Below are 18,142 nucleotides of genomic sequence, written 5' to 3'. Positions count from 1 at the left end.
AAGCAGGGCAGCGAGAGACAGAGCCTCCCAACTGCCCCTTCCCACCGCTGGACACTGCAGCCCGCGGGTGGGACAGCGGGACTGTCCAGCGAAAATCGGGACAGTTGGGAGGTATGCTGTAGTACCTGGAAAACTACACGATTTTCATGCATGTTAGATGTAAGTAAGTAGTAAGTAAGCGAAAACTTTAACTTGTTGAGTGTAATAAAGAAAATACATATCTTGCCTATTTCAAGGCCAGGTTCAAGGAAATGTATATCAGTTAATTGAATAATTGATCATTTTATCTTGGAAGTGATGGCACCCTGATGTTTTTTCTAACAGGAAGCACTTCTACCATCCAACTAATTGTGTTTGGTTAATGGCTGGGTCCATTTGAGGCTCATCTCACAGCAGCTCGTTAGCATTTCATTCGGGATGCAGTCAAGATGCCGGCGTTTGGCATCCCGGCAGTTGGAAAGCTGACGCCAGCATCCCGAAACTGCTCAGAATGCTGATGCTGGCATCCCAACATAGATAGTGATGCAGAATGCCAAAATCCAGATTGAGTTGATGCCAAAGTCTCCACTGGCAAGCCGCGTGGGATGGTTAGGGTTAGCCTGCGAGGGCGGGAGGGCTAGGGTTAGGCTGCAGGGAGGGAGATTAGGAAGGGTGGTTTATGGTTAGGCAGCACTGAAGAGGCTTTTGGGGGGGGGGGGTTTAGAGTCAGGCTGTGGGAAAGGTGGGTTAGGGGGGAGTGATGGTGTAACATGAATACGAGACACTACTGTGTGGTGTAATGTGAATGAGGGACACTACTGTGTGGCATAATTTGAATTGGAAGTACTATTGTGTCCACACCCTTCCCCCACAAGACCATGCCCCATTTCCAATACTCACACCTTATTCCAAATGTGTGTAGGGGGGGTGCCAGCCCCTTACTTTGCCAGGGGCGCTCGGACCCCTAGATACACCCCTGCTCTCACTGCACATGTTACATCTGCCCCACCTGCACTGCACATGGTTTTGCCAAATAGAGGAAAATGTTGTTTTGCAATCAACCTTAATTTGGGCCATAGAATAGTTTATATAAATTCCATGCGTAAATCTCAGGTGTCTGATTTGAAATCATTTATAGTGTGAGGTTTGGCTTGGTTTACAAATCACACATCAAAGTAATGGAAAGTTAGATTAATTTTTGTTAATGGAGAATCCACAAAGGTGAATAATTTATGATTCATTTTGTAGCAATAAAACTTTAAATCACTGGTCAAGAATAATTCCAAGAAATGACTTCATTGTTTGTTACATGTGTCTCCCTACAGGTACTCGGACAGAGACCAGGAGACTGAAGGGTTGTGGAATGAATTCTTCATCATCTATTAATGATACTTTTTATGTCAGTACCACGCAATTGATTATTGGAGCCCATACAGTTGAATGTAACTCATCAAAGTGTAATGCTAATATCTCTGACGTCATCGCAATACCTACCCAACCACCAGGTTAGACAAAGCATCAACAGAAAATAAAAAATGGTGTATGGAAATGAAATGCATAGTGATGCTATAACATTTCTGTGAAGTCACTGGTTTAAATGAATGAATAATCTGTTTGCAGAACATTATTTCTAAAAGATGTCAAATATTCTTCTAAAGGTGTGTACACGACACAGTGAGATCCCTGCTATGCCCGATTTTGAATATGCTATGTCTCTTGAACTACCCAGCACAGATAGCACAGATTTTGACCATATGTGCTTGAGATTTTGTCTATGGGGGTAATTCATACCTGTTCGTAGATGTGCTAAATTAAGCACATCTACGATCAGCTAACCTGACATGCGGGGGGACGCCCAGCACAGGGCTAGTCCGCCCTGCATGTCAGTCCCTGCCCTGTCGCACCAATACAAAAGCATCGCACAGCGGCGATGCTTTTGTACTGGAAGAGTAGCTCCCCACCAGCACAGCTCCTGTGCACTGACAGGTTGCTACTCGTCGCTGCTCGGTTCGCAGCGGCTGCGTGTGACTTCATGCAGCCACTGCGGTCCGCCCCCCGAACAGTCCAGGCAGGCCTGCTTTGCCCAGACCGCGCCCCGTAAATGGCGGCCAAATGCCGCCAGCCCGCCCCCACCAGCCTCTGCCTGTCAATCAGGCAGAGGCGATCGCAGGGTTAAGACAGCCGCCTGCTGTCTGGCATGCGCCGGTGCACTGCGGCGCCGGCACATGCGAAGTTCAGACCTGATCTATGCAGTGCCAACACGCACAGCAGCAATCAGGTCTGAATTAGCCCCTATGTACGATTTTGACTATACTTTGTACTAGATAGTACACTAGATAGTCAAGATTGACTGGCCTGCACAGTCTTTCTAGCCTTACGATACCAACCCCACGGGAGCGCGCATCAGGATCGAATCTGTATCGTAAGCTGCCTAACACCATGAGATATGCACTAACTTTCCTTAAGATTTTGACTATATAGTGAAAATCTTAACAGATTTATCTCACTTTGTGTACGCACCTAAAGCCGTCTATGAATTTATTGTGCTTGAACATTAACTATACACTTTAAGCTAGCATACCAACTAAAATAAAGACACGGACACAACTGCGTTGGATTAAATGGTCATTGACTTTATTAATTAGAATGACCTCACTCGTAGTGGGTGGCCAGGAAGACGCTACCGCTAACCAGCTCTAGTCACAGATCTTACAAAATGGCGGCAACTAAACGCCCCAACTGAAATGGTGACGACTGAAATGCCCCATCTATATATATATATATATATATATATATATATCAGCATAACCTGTGTTGTGAAGGTCTCACCACTCCTTACTATAGCACAGTGAGGACGCTCCACAAGGAAGCGCCCATCCCCCCCCCCCCCCCCCCACAAGGGCAGGACACACTCGCTGCCCTTCAAAAGGGGAAAGTGCCCCACAACACCACTTATGCCACATGTAACCACTGGCCAGTAGCGCCTTCCCGCCCACTAAATTCATAAATAAATGAGATTAGTAAGCCAAATTAAAGGCGGGTTGGTGGGCTTCCCAACCAACAAGAGGAATGATTCTGGTAAGCTTCTCCTTATATACACTAACAAACCTCACTGCCCCTATACTCACTTACAGGCTGGCCCTAACCAATTACAACACACTACAACCCTTGATCTGCCTAGCAACAGATGACTAATTCAACCAATCACAAAAATTCAAGCCCCTTATATAGATTTCATGCCTGGGCAGTTCTCTCCTTATCTAATTATCAAAATGTCATTGCACTTTGGGCCTTATTCAGCTTCAGTTGCAATTTAGCAAAATCACAGATTGATTATCAGATGACTGCGCATGTGCTGAGGACGCAGTGGGCGTGTGCAGCCCACGATTTGCAATTCTTCTGCGGTCGTATCTTGCCGGGAAGCTATCGCAGGCTGGTTGACAGGCAGTGGGCGTTCACGGGCGTACACATGGTTTTGGTGGGAGTGGTTGAGAAAATGCAGGGATGTCATGGCCGTTTCCGGGGCGTGCATCTGCCATCAGCTGTAATTGCTGTAGCCCTGGGCCATTTGCAACTGTTGATGATGCTCGATTTTTGCGATTAATTCTGCGGCTGCAATCGCAGAATTGCGAACGCATTGGTGGGCAGCTTGTTCTGTGCTGGGTGTGCTCTTGCTGTGTGATTCTCAGCAGATGCAGTTCTGCTACAATTGCAGAACTGCAACTGAAGCTGAATAAGGCCATTTGTATATAAAACATATTGGGCCAAATGTAATAGAGTGAGAGTTTCAAAAAGTGAGAGATTTGGTAAAGGTTTTGCAGTTTTTTTTTTTAATGGCAATCACTTACACAGCAAGATCAACCTGGTTTTGCAGGGTAAATGATTGCCACTTTAAAAAAAACCTGAAAAACCTTACCAAATCTCTCACTTTCTGAAACTCTCACTCGATTATATTTGGCCCATAATACTGTATTTCAAGCCATATCTAATTCTTTTCTTGGATTACTGTCCCCCCTCGCTAGTCTACTACTTTAATATTAATTGAGTTATCACTTTTTCAAAATTTAAGGGCCCGTCTTTCATTTAAGGAATAGCCATTATGATTAGAGATGTGCAGCGGGCATTTTTCGTGTTTTGCGTTTTGGTTTTGGATTCGGTTCTGCGGTCGTGTTTTGGATTCGGACGCATTTTGGCAAAACCACCCTTTCGGATTTTTGTCGGATTCGAATGTGTTTCGGATTCGGGTGTTTTTAAAAAAAAAACCCTCAAAAACAGCTTAAATCATAGAATTTGGGGGTAATTTGGATCCTATAGTATTATTAACCTCAATAACCATGGCCCTCATTCCGAGTTGGTCGGTCGCAAGGCGAATTTAGCAGAGTTGCTCACGCTAAGCCGCCGCCTACTGGGAGTGAATCTTAGCTTCTTAAAATTGCGACCGATGTATGCGCAATATTGCTATTACCAACTACTTCGCAGTTTCAGAGTAGCTCCAGACTTACTCTGCCTGTGCGATCAGTTCAGTGCTTGTCGTTCCTGGTTGACGTCACAAACACACCCAGCGTTCGCCCAGGCACTCCCACCGTTTCTCCAGCCACTCCTGCGTTTTTTACGGAAACGGTAGCGTTTTCAGCCACACGCCCCTGAAACGCCGTGTTTCCGCCCAGTAACACCCATTTCCTGTCAATCACATTACGATCGCCGGAGCGAAGAAAAAGCCGTGAGTAAAAATACTATCTTCATAGTAAAGTTACTTGGCGCAGTCGCAGTGCGAACTTTGCGCATGCGTACTAAGCGGATTTTCATTGCGATGCGATGAAAAATACCGAGCGAACAACTCGGAATGAGGGCCCATAATTTCCACTCATTTCCAGTCTATTCTGAACACCTCACACCTCACAATATTATTTTTAGTCCTAAAATTTGCACCAAGGTCGCTGGATGACTAAGCCTCGCGACCCAAGTGGGCGGAACAAACACCTGGCCCATCTAGGAGTGGCACTGCAGTGTCAGACAGGATGGCACCTAAAAAATAGTCCCCAAACAGCACATGATGCAAAGATAAATACTGAGCACTGATGATACTGAGAACTGCTGATACTGAGCACTGATACTGAGCACTGCTGATACTGAGCACTGATACTGAGCACTGCTGATACTGAGCACTGATACTGAGCACTGCTGATACTGAGCACTGATACTGAGCACTGCTGATACTGAGCACTGATACTGAGCACTGATGATACTGAGCACTGATACTGAGCACTGATGATACTGAGCGCTGATACTGAGCACTGATACTGAGCACTGCTGATACTGAGCACTGATGATACTATGGAGAACTGACACTGTCAGCACGATGCAGCACAAGAGAGACACTGTACTAGTATTAGTGAGCAGCACAAAAGCACTCTGGAATTGTCACTCCCCAGATACCACTGTGACCGGAATGATGATGAATGATACACAGTCACAGGACACAACTACCACAGCACCCTACAGCAGCAAGATGCAGCACAAGAGAGACACTGTACTAGTAACTATTACTGAGCAGCACAAAAGCACTCTGGAATTGTCACCCCCACCAGATACCACTGTGACTGGAATGATGATGAATGATACACAGTCACAGGACACTACTACCACAGCACCCTACAGCAGCAAGATGCAGCACAAGAGAGACACTGTACTAGTATTACTGAGCAGCACAAAAGCACTCTGGAATTGTCACCCCCACCAGATACCACTGTGACTGGAATGATGATGACCGATGCAGTCACAGGACACAACTACCACAGCACCCTACAGCAGTAAGATGCAGCACAAGAGAGACACTGTACTAGTATTACTGAGCAGCAATAAGCTCTGATACTGAGCACTGATATTGAGATTTGCCACTGAGAGAATGTAGCCACGTCCGCTCTGTACCCTCTCCAATGCACGAGTGAAAATGGCGGCGACGCGCGGCTCTTTATATGGAATCTGAATCTCGCGAGAATCCGACAGCGGGATGATGACGTTTTGCTTCGTTCGGGTTTTCCCGAGTCAGGCGGGAACAACCGAGCCTGTCTCGGACCCGTGTAAACCACGTGGAGTTCGGGGGGTTCGGTTCTCGGAGAACCGAACCCGCTCATCTCTAATTATGATAAGCACTCACCTGCAGTGACTATATTCAGCCATACCAGCATAAGTGCTTCACAAAGAAGTGATGATTAAGTCCCCCAATTATCAAGCCTTGGAGAGTGATAACTAGCACAGTGATAAAATACCAGCCAACCAGCTCCTAACTTCAAAGTCACAGGCTGTGTTTGAAAAATGACAGGAGCTGTTTGTCTGGTACTTTATCACCGTGCTATTTATCACTCTCCAAGGCTTGATAAATCTGGGCATAAATCTGATACTACACAATTGCTGGCCTTCTAGTCACTGACTTTACATAGAAACATAGAATTTGACGGCAGATAAGAACCACTTGGCCCATCTAGTCTGCCCCTTTTTTATCTTTTAGGTAATCTCAATCCTTTTTGAACCTTAATTATTTGTAAGGATATTCATATGCCTATCCCAAGCATGTTTAAATTGCTCTACAGTCTTAGCCTCTACCACCTCTGATGGGAGGCTATTCCACTTGTCCATTACCCTTTCTGTGAAGTAAGTTTTCCTTAAATTTCCCCTGAACCTGCCTCCCTCCAGTTTCAGTGTATGTCCTCGAGTTCTAATACTCCTCTTCCTTTATAGAATGTTTCCCTCCTGAACTTTGTTGAAACCCTTGGTATATTTGAAAGTTTCTATCATGTCCCCCCTTTCCCTTCTCTCCTCCAAACTATACATGTTAAGATCTTTTAGTCTTTCCGGGTAAGTTTTGTGATGTAGGCCATGCACCATTTTAGTTGCCCTTCTTTGTACAGTCTCTAATGTATTTATATCCTTCTGGAGATACGGTCTCCAGAACTGGACACAGTATTCAAGATGCGGCCTTACCAATGACCTATACAGTGGCATTATCACTTCTTTTTTCCTGCTACTGATTCCTCTCCCTATGCAACCAAGCATCTGACTTGCCTTTCTCATTGCTTTGTTGCACTGCTTTCCTGTCTTTAAGTCACTTGAAATAGTGACTCCTAAATCCCTTTCCTCCTCAGTAGTTTCCATTATAGTACCCTTAATACTATATTTAGCCTTTGGGTTTTTGAGACCCAAGTGCATGATTTTGCATTTTTTAGCATTAAACTGTAGTTGCCACGTTCTTGACCATTTCTCAAGCCTAGCTAGGTCATCAATAATTTGTTTTACCCCTCCCTGTGTGTCTTCCCTGTTGCAAAGCTTTGTATCTTCTGCAAAAAGGCATACTTTCCCTTTAATACCATTTGCAATGTCACCAAAGATATTAAAGAGAACTGGTCCGAGTACAGATCCCTGGGGTACTCCACTGGTAACATTTCCTTCCAAAGATTGCACTCCATTTACTACAACTGTCTGTTTCCTATCCTGCAACCAGGTTTTTATTCATTTAACTGTTTTGTAATCCACCCCCACGCTTTCAAGTTTTTTTTAGCAGTCTGCGATGTCGGACAGTGTCAAATGCCTTACTAAAGTCTAGATATGCTACATCTACAGCTCCCCCTTGATCGATTATTTTCATCACAGAGTCAAAAAAATCAATAAGATTTGTTTGGCATGATCTCCCACCAGTAAATCCATGCTGTTTTGGATCCTGTAAGTTGTTTGATTTAAGATATTCCACTAATCTTTATTTTAATAGTTTTTCCATTACTTTCCCTACTACTGATGTAAGGCTTACTGGTCTGTAGTTACTTGAGTCTTCCTTGCTTCCACTTTTGTACAGTGGAACTACATTTGCTCTTTTCCAGTCCTCTGGAATGGCACCTGTATTTAGTGACTGGTTAAATAATTCTGTTAATGGTGCCACCAGTACCTCTTTTAGCTCTTTTAGTATCCTTGGGTGTATCCCATCTGGCCCCATTGATTTTTCCACTTTTAGTTTTGAAAGTTCTGTTAAGACCTTCTCTTCTGTAAATGTAGTTTCATCTACCTTATTTTTATGAATGTCCTTGCAGCTTAACTGTGGCCCCTTCCCTTCTCCTTCTGTAGTAAATACAGAGCAAAAATAATGATTTAGGTGATCTGCTATTGCCTTGTCTCCCTCCACCAAATTCTCACTCTCTGTCTTAAGTCTTATTATTCCTCCATTTGATTTTTTCCTTTCATTTATATACTTAAAAAAAGTTTTACCCCCTTTATCTACTGACTGGGCCATCTTCTCCTCCGCTTCTGCCTTTGCACGTCTGATCACTTTCTTAGCATCCTGCTGTCTGTCAAGATACACCTCTTTGTCATTATTATTTTGAGTCTGTTTGTATTTCCTAAAAGCCAGCTTTTTTGCTTTCACACTAGTTGATACTTCTTTTGTGAACCACACTGGCTTCCTTTTCCTTGTGCTTTTCCTAACCCTTTTGATACAAAGGTCTGTTGCCCTTAGTACTGCCCTTTTTAGGTTTTCCCACCTCTCCTGCACTCCTTCCAAGTCCCTCCAGCCCGCCAATGAATCACTTAAACATCTCCCCATTTTTGCAAAGTCAGCATTCCTAAAATCCAACACCTTTGTTTTTGTGAGACAGGAGTTGGATCCTGTCTTTATACTAAACCATACTGCTTGATGATCACTGGATCCCAGGTACTCACCCACATATGTGTCTGATATCCTGTCACCATTTGTGAGAATTAAATCTAATATGAAGTCTTTGCGAGTGGGCTCCCTCACTAATTGCTTGAGAGATGCTCCCTGTAACGTATTTAGAAATTTGCCACTTATAGCTGAACTAGCAAAAGACCCCTCCCAATTTACATCAGGTAAATTAAAGTCTCCCATGATTATGACTTCTCCCTTTAAAGCCATTTTAGTGATGTCCAACAATAGGTTCCTGTCCAAATCCTGTCCCTGGCCTGGTGGTCTATAGAGCACCCCAATGCGAATAATATCCTTCTCCCCGGTTTCTATGGTGACCCAAAGGGCCTCAGTTTTGTCTTCAATATTTTGTATTAAAGTAGCATATATGTTTTTTTATCACATACATTGCTACCCTTCCTCCTATTCTTCCCATTCTATCTTTCCTAAATAAATTGTATCCTGGTATAGCAATGTCCCAGTGATGATTCTCATTGCACCATGACTCTGTAATTGCCACAATATCCAGGTTATTCCTTGTCATTATTGCAATTAGCTCTGGAATTTTGTCTCCTAAGCTCCTAGCATTTGCACACATAGCTTTAAGAATTTGGCCTGTGCATCTGTTACTAGTAGCCATGTCAAGAAAGTACAAAATAAATGACAAGTTTAAAGTTGAAATTACTTGTTTGGTGATGTTGCTCAGTGTTTGTTATTTGTTTTCTTTTACTAATCAGTTATCATACTCTGTGCTTTACACCACGACTATACCTCACTAAATATAAAGATATAGTACACCTGACCACAATGGCCAAATGTTCAAGGAGGTAAACACCAGTCAGTATGCAATAAAAAGCTGTTTCACCGAGCAACTTCCCCACATATGTAATGACAATTACAAGAAAATCATTACATAAAAAAACATACATGAGTTTGTATAAGAGAGAACTGTAGTGAGCAGATTGGGGATGCCTTTGCATAGGTTAAAAAAACAGATAATATGCATAAAATGAATAACATACTTTTGAGGCATTAAGGCAGTCCATTTGTGGTAATGTTGGTGTGTTGATGTTTCCCTTTTGTTTTCCTTCGGTTTAACGCAGGTATAATGCTAATTTTATAATAACACTTTTATGTCAGCACTTCTATGGAAGCAATCCCAGCCAACGACTTCCAGCCTTAGACTAGACATTAAATAGGAACAATTGCCGTGTGAATGCAATGATTGCAAACTCCTCCCAATACAATCTCACTTCAAACTTATAGGCCCTACACATTGGCCGATCCTCCGCCGAGCTGCCTGATGGCGGATACGGCCGACGGGCGACCCGGCGGTGGAGGGGCAGTGACAGGGAAAGTGAAGTATCTTCCCTCTCCCCATCACCCGGCTGCATTGAAGTGCAGGCAAATATGGACGAGATCGTCCATATTAGCCTGCATGTACAGCCGACGGGGGACCAGCGATGAATGAGCGCGGGGCCGCGCATCGTTCATCGCTGGAGCCTCCACACTCAAAGATATGAACGGTATCTCATTCATTTATGAACGAGATCGTTCATATCTTTGACTGATGTCAGCCAGTGTGTAGGGCCCTTAAGGCAATAAATTAGCTTACACAAACAGGCATTACATACCAATAAGGCTGCCAACTAAATCATTACAAAGGGAAAAAAACAAACAAAAAAAACTTTCTTTTTCAATGTACCTAAACTATGCAATCATGGTATTCATTTGAGATAATCAGCAGATGCAGTACAACTTGCTGGTATGTGTAGTTCCACGAATTGTACCTAAACTATGCAATCATGCAGCTATACTCAGTGATTACTTTTGCTAACAGGCTTTTTGGAGTGGGCATTATATACTGTAATAATTGCATTAAATTCTGAGACGTTAATCATGGGTCTTCAACCTCCGGACCTCCAGCTGCTGCGGAACTACACATCCCAGCATGCCCTGCCTAAGTTTTAGCATACCTTAATAGAAAAACTGTGTTAGGCATGCTGGGATGTGTAGTCCACAGCAGCTGGAGAGCTGCAGGTGGGAGGCCCATGCATTATATGGACATTATTATTTGGTTTTTATTAGAGATATGCAGCGGGCACTTTTCATGTTTTGTGTTTTGGTTTTGGTTCTAATTCCCTGCTTATGTTTTGGTTTTGGATTGGTTTTGCCAAAACCACCCTTTCGTGTTTACGTTTGGTTTTGGATCTGGAAGATTTTTTTAAAAAAACATAAAAATTTAATTTTGATCCTACGGTATTATTAACCTCAATAACATTCATTTCCACTCATTTCCAGTCTATTCTGAACACCTCACAATGGCTCTTATTCCGAGTTGATCGCGCACTAGCTGCTTTTAGCAGCAGTGCAAACGCTAGGCCGCCGCCCTTTGGGAGTGTATCTTAGCTTAGCAGAAGTGCGAACGAAAGATTAGCAGAATTGCTCGAAAATCTTTTCCTGCAGTTTCTAAGAAGCTCCAGACCTACTCCTAGATTGCGATCACTGCAGACTGTTTGGTTCCTGCTTTGACGTCACAAACACGCCCTGCGTTCGTCCAACCACTCCCCCGTTTTCCCAGCCACTCCTGCGTTTTTGCCTGACACGCCTACGTTTTTTTAGCACACTCCCGGAAAACGGTCTGTTTCTGCCCAGAAACACCCACTTCCTGTCAATCACACACCGATCAGCAGAGCGACTGAAAAGCGTCGCTCGCCCCTGTGTAAAATTGCTTAGTTTTGTGTGAAAGTACTTGGCGCGTGCGCCCTGCGTCCCATACGCATGCGCAGAACATCCGGTTTTTAGCCTGATCGCTATGCTGCGAAAAACGGCAGCGAGCGATCAACTCGAATGAGGGCCAATAATGTTTTTAGGCCAAAAGGTTGTATGACAAAGCTAAGCGACACAAGTGTGCGGCACAAATACCTGGCCCATCTAGGAGTGGCACTGCAGTGTCAGACAGGATGGCAGATTCAAAAAATAGGCCAAAAACAGCACATGATGCAAAGAAGAAAAAGAGGTGCACCGAGGTCGCTGGATGACTAAGCTAAGACACACAAGTGTGCGGCACAAACACCTGGCCAATCTAGGAGTGGCACTGCAGTGTCAGACAGGATGGCAGATTAAAAAAAAAAGCCCCAAACAGCACATGATGCAATGAAGAAAAAGAAGTGCACCAATTTGCTTTATGACTAAGCTAAGCGACACAACCACCTGGGCCATCTAGTAGTGACATGCAGTGGCTAAATGTTGAAAGTGGCCCGCAATTTTTCAGTCCACTGACAGCATCTCCTGCGTGCTCCTGTCATTTTTAAAAAATTCTGCAATTGGTGGACTTATACGGCGGTACACCTGGACTAATACAGCAGTACCCCTGGACTTATACAGCAGTGTCAGACAGTATGGCACTTTAAAAAACCATGCCGCAAACAGCACATGATACAAAGATGAAAAAGAGGTGCACCAAGGTTGCTGTATGACTAAGATAAGTGACACAAGTGTGCGGCACAAACACCTGGCCCATCTAGGAGTGGCACTGCAGTGGCAGACAAGAGGGCAGATATAAAAAAAAGACCCCAAACAGCTCATCATGCAAAGATGTAAAAGAGGTGCAATGAGGTAGCTGTATGACTAAGCTAAGTGACACAAACACCTGGCCCATCTAGGAGTGGCACTGCAGTGTCAGACAGGAGGGCATATATAAAAAAAGGCCCCAAACAGCACATCATGCAAAGATGTAAAAGAGGTGCAATGAGGTAGCTGTATGACTAAGCTAAGCAACACAAACAATTGGCCCATCTAGGAGTGGCACTGCAGTGGCAGACAGGAGGGCAAATATTAAAAAAAGGCACCAAACAGCACATCATGCCAAGAAGTAAAAGAGGGCAATGAGATAGCTTTATGACCAAGCTAAGCGACACAAGTGTGCAGCACAAACTCCTGGCCCATTTAGGGTAGGCACTGCAGTCCCACTGCTCTAATGGTGGATACCGGACGCACATCTAGCACCAGCATAGTTGTAATGGCCTCAGTAATCCGCTTTTCAACAGGGTATACATATATATATATATATATATATATATTCGGCAGTATCACTGGAATTATATGGCAGTACCACTGGACATATATGTCAGTATCACTGGAATTATGCGGCAGGATCACTGGATTTATACGCCAGTACAACTGGAAATATACTTCAGGATCACTAGTATTATACGGCAGGATCACTGGATTTATACGGCAGGATCACTGGAATTATACAGCAGTACTGCTGCACATAAATGGCAGAATCAATGGACATACTGTATACGGCAGTATCACTGGAATTATACGGCAGTATCACTGGACATATACGATAGTATCACTGGAGACTTATACGGCAGGATTATTGGAATTATACGCAGGATCACTGAAGTTAAACGGCAGTACCGCTGGACATATACAGCAGTATCAATGGACACATATACAACAGTATCAATGGACATATATGGCATTTTTTTACTGGACATATACGGCAGTATCACTGGACATATACGGCAGTATCACTGGACTGGAATTATACACCAGTACCACTGGAATTATACTGCAGGATCACTGGAGTTATATGCCAGTACCACTGGAATTATACGTCAGGATCACTGGAATTATACGGCAGGATCACTAGACTGGATTTATACGCGAGCACCATTGGAATTATACAGCAGGATCACTGGATTTATACACCAGTACCACTGGACATATACGGCAGGATCACTGGAGTTATACGGCAGGATCACTGGAATTATACAGCAGTACCGCTGGACATATACGGCAGTATCAATGGACTGGATTTATACGCCACTACCACTGGTATTATACGGCAGGATCACTGGAATTATATGGCTGTAGGGAAGCCAATCCCGGGCCATTTTTTCAATCCCGGGTATCGGGATTGAAAAATGGCCAATTCCGGGATACCTGGGATTGGCTTTTTGCTATGTGGCCGCCCCCTCACCCCACCCCGCCCTGCCCATCCCGCACACATAACTAACCATATACCGGGAACAGGCGGGTAGGGAACATCCTCTGATTGCTGCTGGCGGCTCCATGCAGCTGCTGACGGCGCAGCGTGACCTCTCACGCTGCGCTGGGGAACCGGAACAAGGAAGCCGGGCAGCCTCTGAGCGTCCTGTGGACGTTCAACGACGATCCCTCAATCCCCGGGATTGGAGTTTTTAATCCCGGGATTGAATCCCGCCCATTTTTGGCCCCAAATCCCGGGATCACGCCGATCCCGGGATTGGCCACCATATATGGCAGGTTCACTGGAATTATACGGCAGGGTCACTGGAATTATATGGCAGTACCGTTGGACATATACGGCAGTATCAATGGACATATACGGCAGCATCAATGGACATACACAGCAGTATCACTGGACATACTGTATACAGCAGTATCAATGGACATATACGGTAGTATTACTGGACATATACGGCAGTACCACTGGACATATACAGCAGCACAGGGACACCACCACTGGACTGATGCAGGACAACATCGCACCACTGCAATGGACTGAACTTATACAGCTGCACCGGACATATGGCAGCAGAGGACACAACTACTGTGACTGGACAGATGCAGCACAAGACACTAGCACTGAACTGATGCGGCTCCTTATATGGAATCCAAACCCCGCGAGAATCAGAAAGCAGGATGATGACGTTTTGCCTTGTTCTGGTTTCCGAGTCAGGCGGGAAAATCCTAGTCTGACTCGGATCCGGGCTCAGGTAGTGAAGTTGGGGAGGAGGGGGGGGGGGGGGGGTTTGGTTCTCTGGTTTTTATGATATTAATTGACCTTTATCTGTATAAAGGATTTTTTTTTAACTATGCGCATATGTATAAATCTTTTTACTTTAATAGATTGTGGTTTTCTAATGTTTGTTAAGTCAATTATATTTGTGACCCCATTGGTGTCTAGTGTCACACATATACTTTTTATTTTAGTAAAGCATTAATAAAGCATTATTGCATGTGATGCGACTGGAGCAGATCTATTCTGCACAAGATCACTCTGTCGGGCCCCGTTAATGAGAGGGGGAATATCCAACATGGGAGGTGTGGCCACACCCCCTCGTTTGAAAATAATAAAAAGTATGTAATATGTGCACCGCTAAGTGGCCGCGGACTCCGAACAAGGGTCACCGGTGACAGTTACCATGAGGGCGCAGGTGCGATCATTCCCCCATTCCCACCCACGCATATCACGCAGGGAGAGAGGACTGACTGTCTCCACAGCAGCCTCTCTCCCCAGTCAGCACACAGCTTTGTGTACCTCTGCTTGGTAGAGAGGCTGCAACAGCAGTCAGTCTTTTCTCTTACTGCAACGGGCGGGCAGACTCGCGGGTGGGCAGACAGATGGACGGATGGACAGACGGGGGAGGGAGCGGGACTTGGGACCTTTCAACAGCCTGGGGAAAGAGTATCTGCCCCCCCCCTCTTGGCACCACTGAACACAATTTAAATACCCCACATCTTTATATTTAAACCACTAGTAGACTTCTATACTGTTTTCTTTAGAGATGCGCGGCTGGCACTTTTCGTGTTTTGTGTTTTGGTTTTGGTTTTAATTCCATTTTCGTGTTTTGGTTTTGGCTTGGTTTTGCCAAAACCACCCTTTCGTGATTTGGTTTTGGTTTTGGATCTGAAAGATTTTTGAAAAAAACATAAAACAGCTAAAATCACAGAAATTGGGGGTAATATTGTTCCTACGGTATTATTAACCTCAATAATATTAATTTCCACTCATTTCCAGTCTATTCTGAACACCTCACAATATTGTTTTTAGGCCTAAAAGTTGCACCGAGGTGGCTGTATGACTAAGCTAAGCTACACAAGTTTGCGGCACAAACACCTGGTCCATCTAGGAGTGGCACTGCAGTTGCAGACAAGATAGCACTAATCAAAAACTAGTCCCAAAACAGCACATGATGCAAAGAAGAAAAAGAGGTGCACCAAGGCTGCTGTATGACTAAGCCAAGCGACACAAGTGTGCGGCACAAACACCTGGCTCATCTAGGAGTGGCAATGCAGTGTCAGACAGGATGGCACTTTTCAAAAACTAGGCCCCAAACAGCACCTCATGCAAAGATGTAGAAGAGGTGCAATGAGGTAGCTGTATGACTAAGCCAAGAAACACAAACAATTCCCACTGGAATTATACGTCCAAATCACTGGAATTAAATGGCAAAATCACTGGAGTTATATGTCCAAATCACAGGAATTATACGTCCAAATCACAGGAATTATACATCCAAATCACTGGAATTAAATGGCAAAATAGCTGAAATTATACGTCCAAATCGCTGGAATTATATGCGCTGAATCTAATACTTTATGTATAGACAGTTAATTGCGGGTTTAAAGATTATCCGTCTTGTTCAAGTGTGATATACCATTTAATACCATATAATCTAACCAAACACTTATGTCAAATGGCTGGTGTTAATCAAACTATCTTCATCATAATATATCCTTATAGATAAAACCGTTTTCATGGATAACCACACTTCAGCTTGGTATCACTCCGTGGCTTGCTCTGCGGGCAGAAACTTACTTTAGTGTTCTCACCCGCAGTCACACAAAGGTATCTTTTCCTCGGAGCTCACTATGTGCAGTATGGTTTTCCAACGTAACACCCACTTATGTGCAATCAGGTTTATAACGACACACCAGACTTACATTTTATTTCGGTCTCGCGTGCACCAAAAGATTTCTTTAGGTCCCCGTTTCTTTAATGGACTCAAGCAGAACCGTATGGATCCAGAGATAAAAGTTTTATTTTAACATAAAATACGGTTAAAATCCAGGAACATCTTTTCAGTCACTAACAGGAAAGTCCAATAGCACGCCTAGCCCAGGTGTCCGTACGTGCTGCAGTCCACGATCGGCGCCGGGGCAACAGATGGTAAATGCGGCTCGGGTTCTCCCTGAAGTGGCTTCCGGAGCTCCTGGAGATGACGGCCTCAACGCGTTTCAGATAACACCTTATCCTTTTTCAAGAGATGCCGTCCTGCACATTTTCCCTAACATTTATCCTCCAGGGTCTCAGGTCATCTGACCTTTGTTCTCCAATCATAGACGACCTGTCCCTGGCTGTTTCAATTATTTCATCAGACAGACACACTGTGACGACATGTGATGACACAGCTGGCGCGTCGTGTCGCTCAGTGGTAAAAGACACGTGGTTACTTTCCTAGCCCTGGTCCTACACATGGACTTCATCAATTGCCAATATGTTATTAGTTATATGTTAGGCAATATTGTATTATATTGTATGATATTATTGTTACAAGGGTACAGTTATGTTTTCAATGTATATATATGAATGTAATGGTTATTGTGTTATAGTTTGTAAAATAATGTTTTCCCAATATGACTGATCAGATAACCTGTGTGTTTGCTGTTGTGTAGATACAGCCAGTCTCAGATGTCAGGCCATACACCCCCCTCATTCTTCCCCACACAATGGATTCCAGGCCACACAATAAGATTAAGTAAGGTTACTTTAGTTAACATCTATTGTGGCCTAGGGGACATGCCTGGGCATGTGAAACTGTTCTGGGGGTGTCGCCTTATTGTAGAAAAGACAAAGGTTTGATAATAGCAAACAGGAGACAGGAGAGAGTGTGGCAGGAGACTGACTAAGAAGTAATGTTCTGTCAGGAGTTCCAGGAGGGAATTGTCATGTAGAATTGGATCACAGAAGTGTGCTGAGCTGTTTATAACCCATTCTGTTCAATAAACCACTGTTGGATTTTCATCTACCACCATGACTGAGTGATTTGGAACCCGGTATCCTCACATTTGGTGGCAGCAGTGGGATCACTCAGGTTACAAGCATGGATGCAAGATATTACAGCAGATTGGAGGCAGCAGCACAATATTACAAAGACATCAAGAAGGGAGTCCTGCAAGGACTGTGTCATGGAAGAAAAATTGTAATCAACACAGTGGATACCAAGGAATCCCTAATTGGAAAACTGGCTCATTGGGACGTTGAGCACCCTTGTGATAAGGAGGAAGAAGAGGATATGGTCCAGGTCTCAGCGGAGGAGACCAGTAATGGAACCAGGGCAGTGGAGCTTGTGGTTGGAAGTTTGTCAGCATATCGGCAGGCTGGGAAGCCGGATCTGTTATTTATAGTTACCAAAATGCAGTACATTTGGGAGCACTGGAATGAAGCTCAGTGGGAAATCAGCAGGTGGAGAGTATCCAGCATACAGGACAAGTTGTGTCATCTGGGGAATGCGTTCATGCACTGCAGAAGTGAAGCAGCCACATGGAATCTGCTGGGGGAGCCAGAGTTTGAGGAATTCAGGGAGGAAGTGATCGCCACAGTGGCCCAAATGACACAAAGGATACAATATACAGAGACGGAAGGGCAAGTGCAGAGTAAATTGCCTTCCCGGACAGAGCCAGAGGAAGTGGCATTGG

General features: G+C 44.3%; 1 protein-coding gene across 3 annotated transcripts in view; it reads left to right on the top strand.

Moving 5' to 3' along the window:
* LOC134966037 (ly6/PLAUR domain-containing protein 5-like) overlaps positions 1–18,142 on the top strand; it is a 206,270-nt gene that overhangs the window by 48,257 nt on the left and 139,871 nt on the right. For all 3 annotated transcript variants that reach the window (XM_063942499.1, XM_063942498.1, XM_063942497.1), the window contains one exon: positions 1,305–1,484. In XM_063942499.1, the coding sequence (XP_063798569.1) occupies positions 1,343–1,484 (142 nt within the window). In that variant the 5' untranslated portion in view covers positions 1,305–1,342. The remainder of the gene's footprint in view (positions 1–1,304; positions 1,485–18,142) is intronic.

The sequence above is a fragment of the Pseudophryne corroboree genome, chromosome 10 (assembly GCF_028390025.1).
Source record: "Pseudophryne corroboree isolate aPseCor3 chromosome 10, aPseCor3.hap2, whole genome shotgun sequence".
NCBI classification, from domain to species: domain Eukaryota; kingdom Metazoa; phylum Chordata; class Amphibia; order Anura; family Myobatrachidae; genus Pseudophryne; species Pseudophryne corroboree.
The sequence above is the reverse complement of the archived record's forward strand: the minus strand, read 5'-3'. Positions and strand labels throughout refer to the sequence as shown.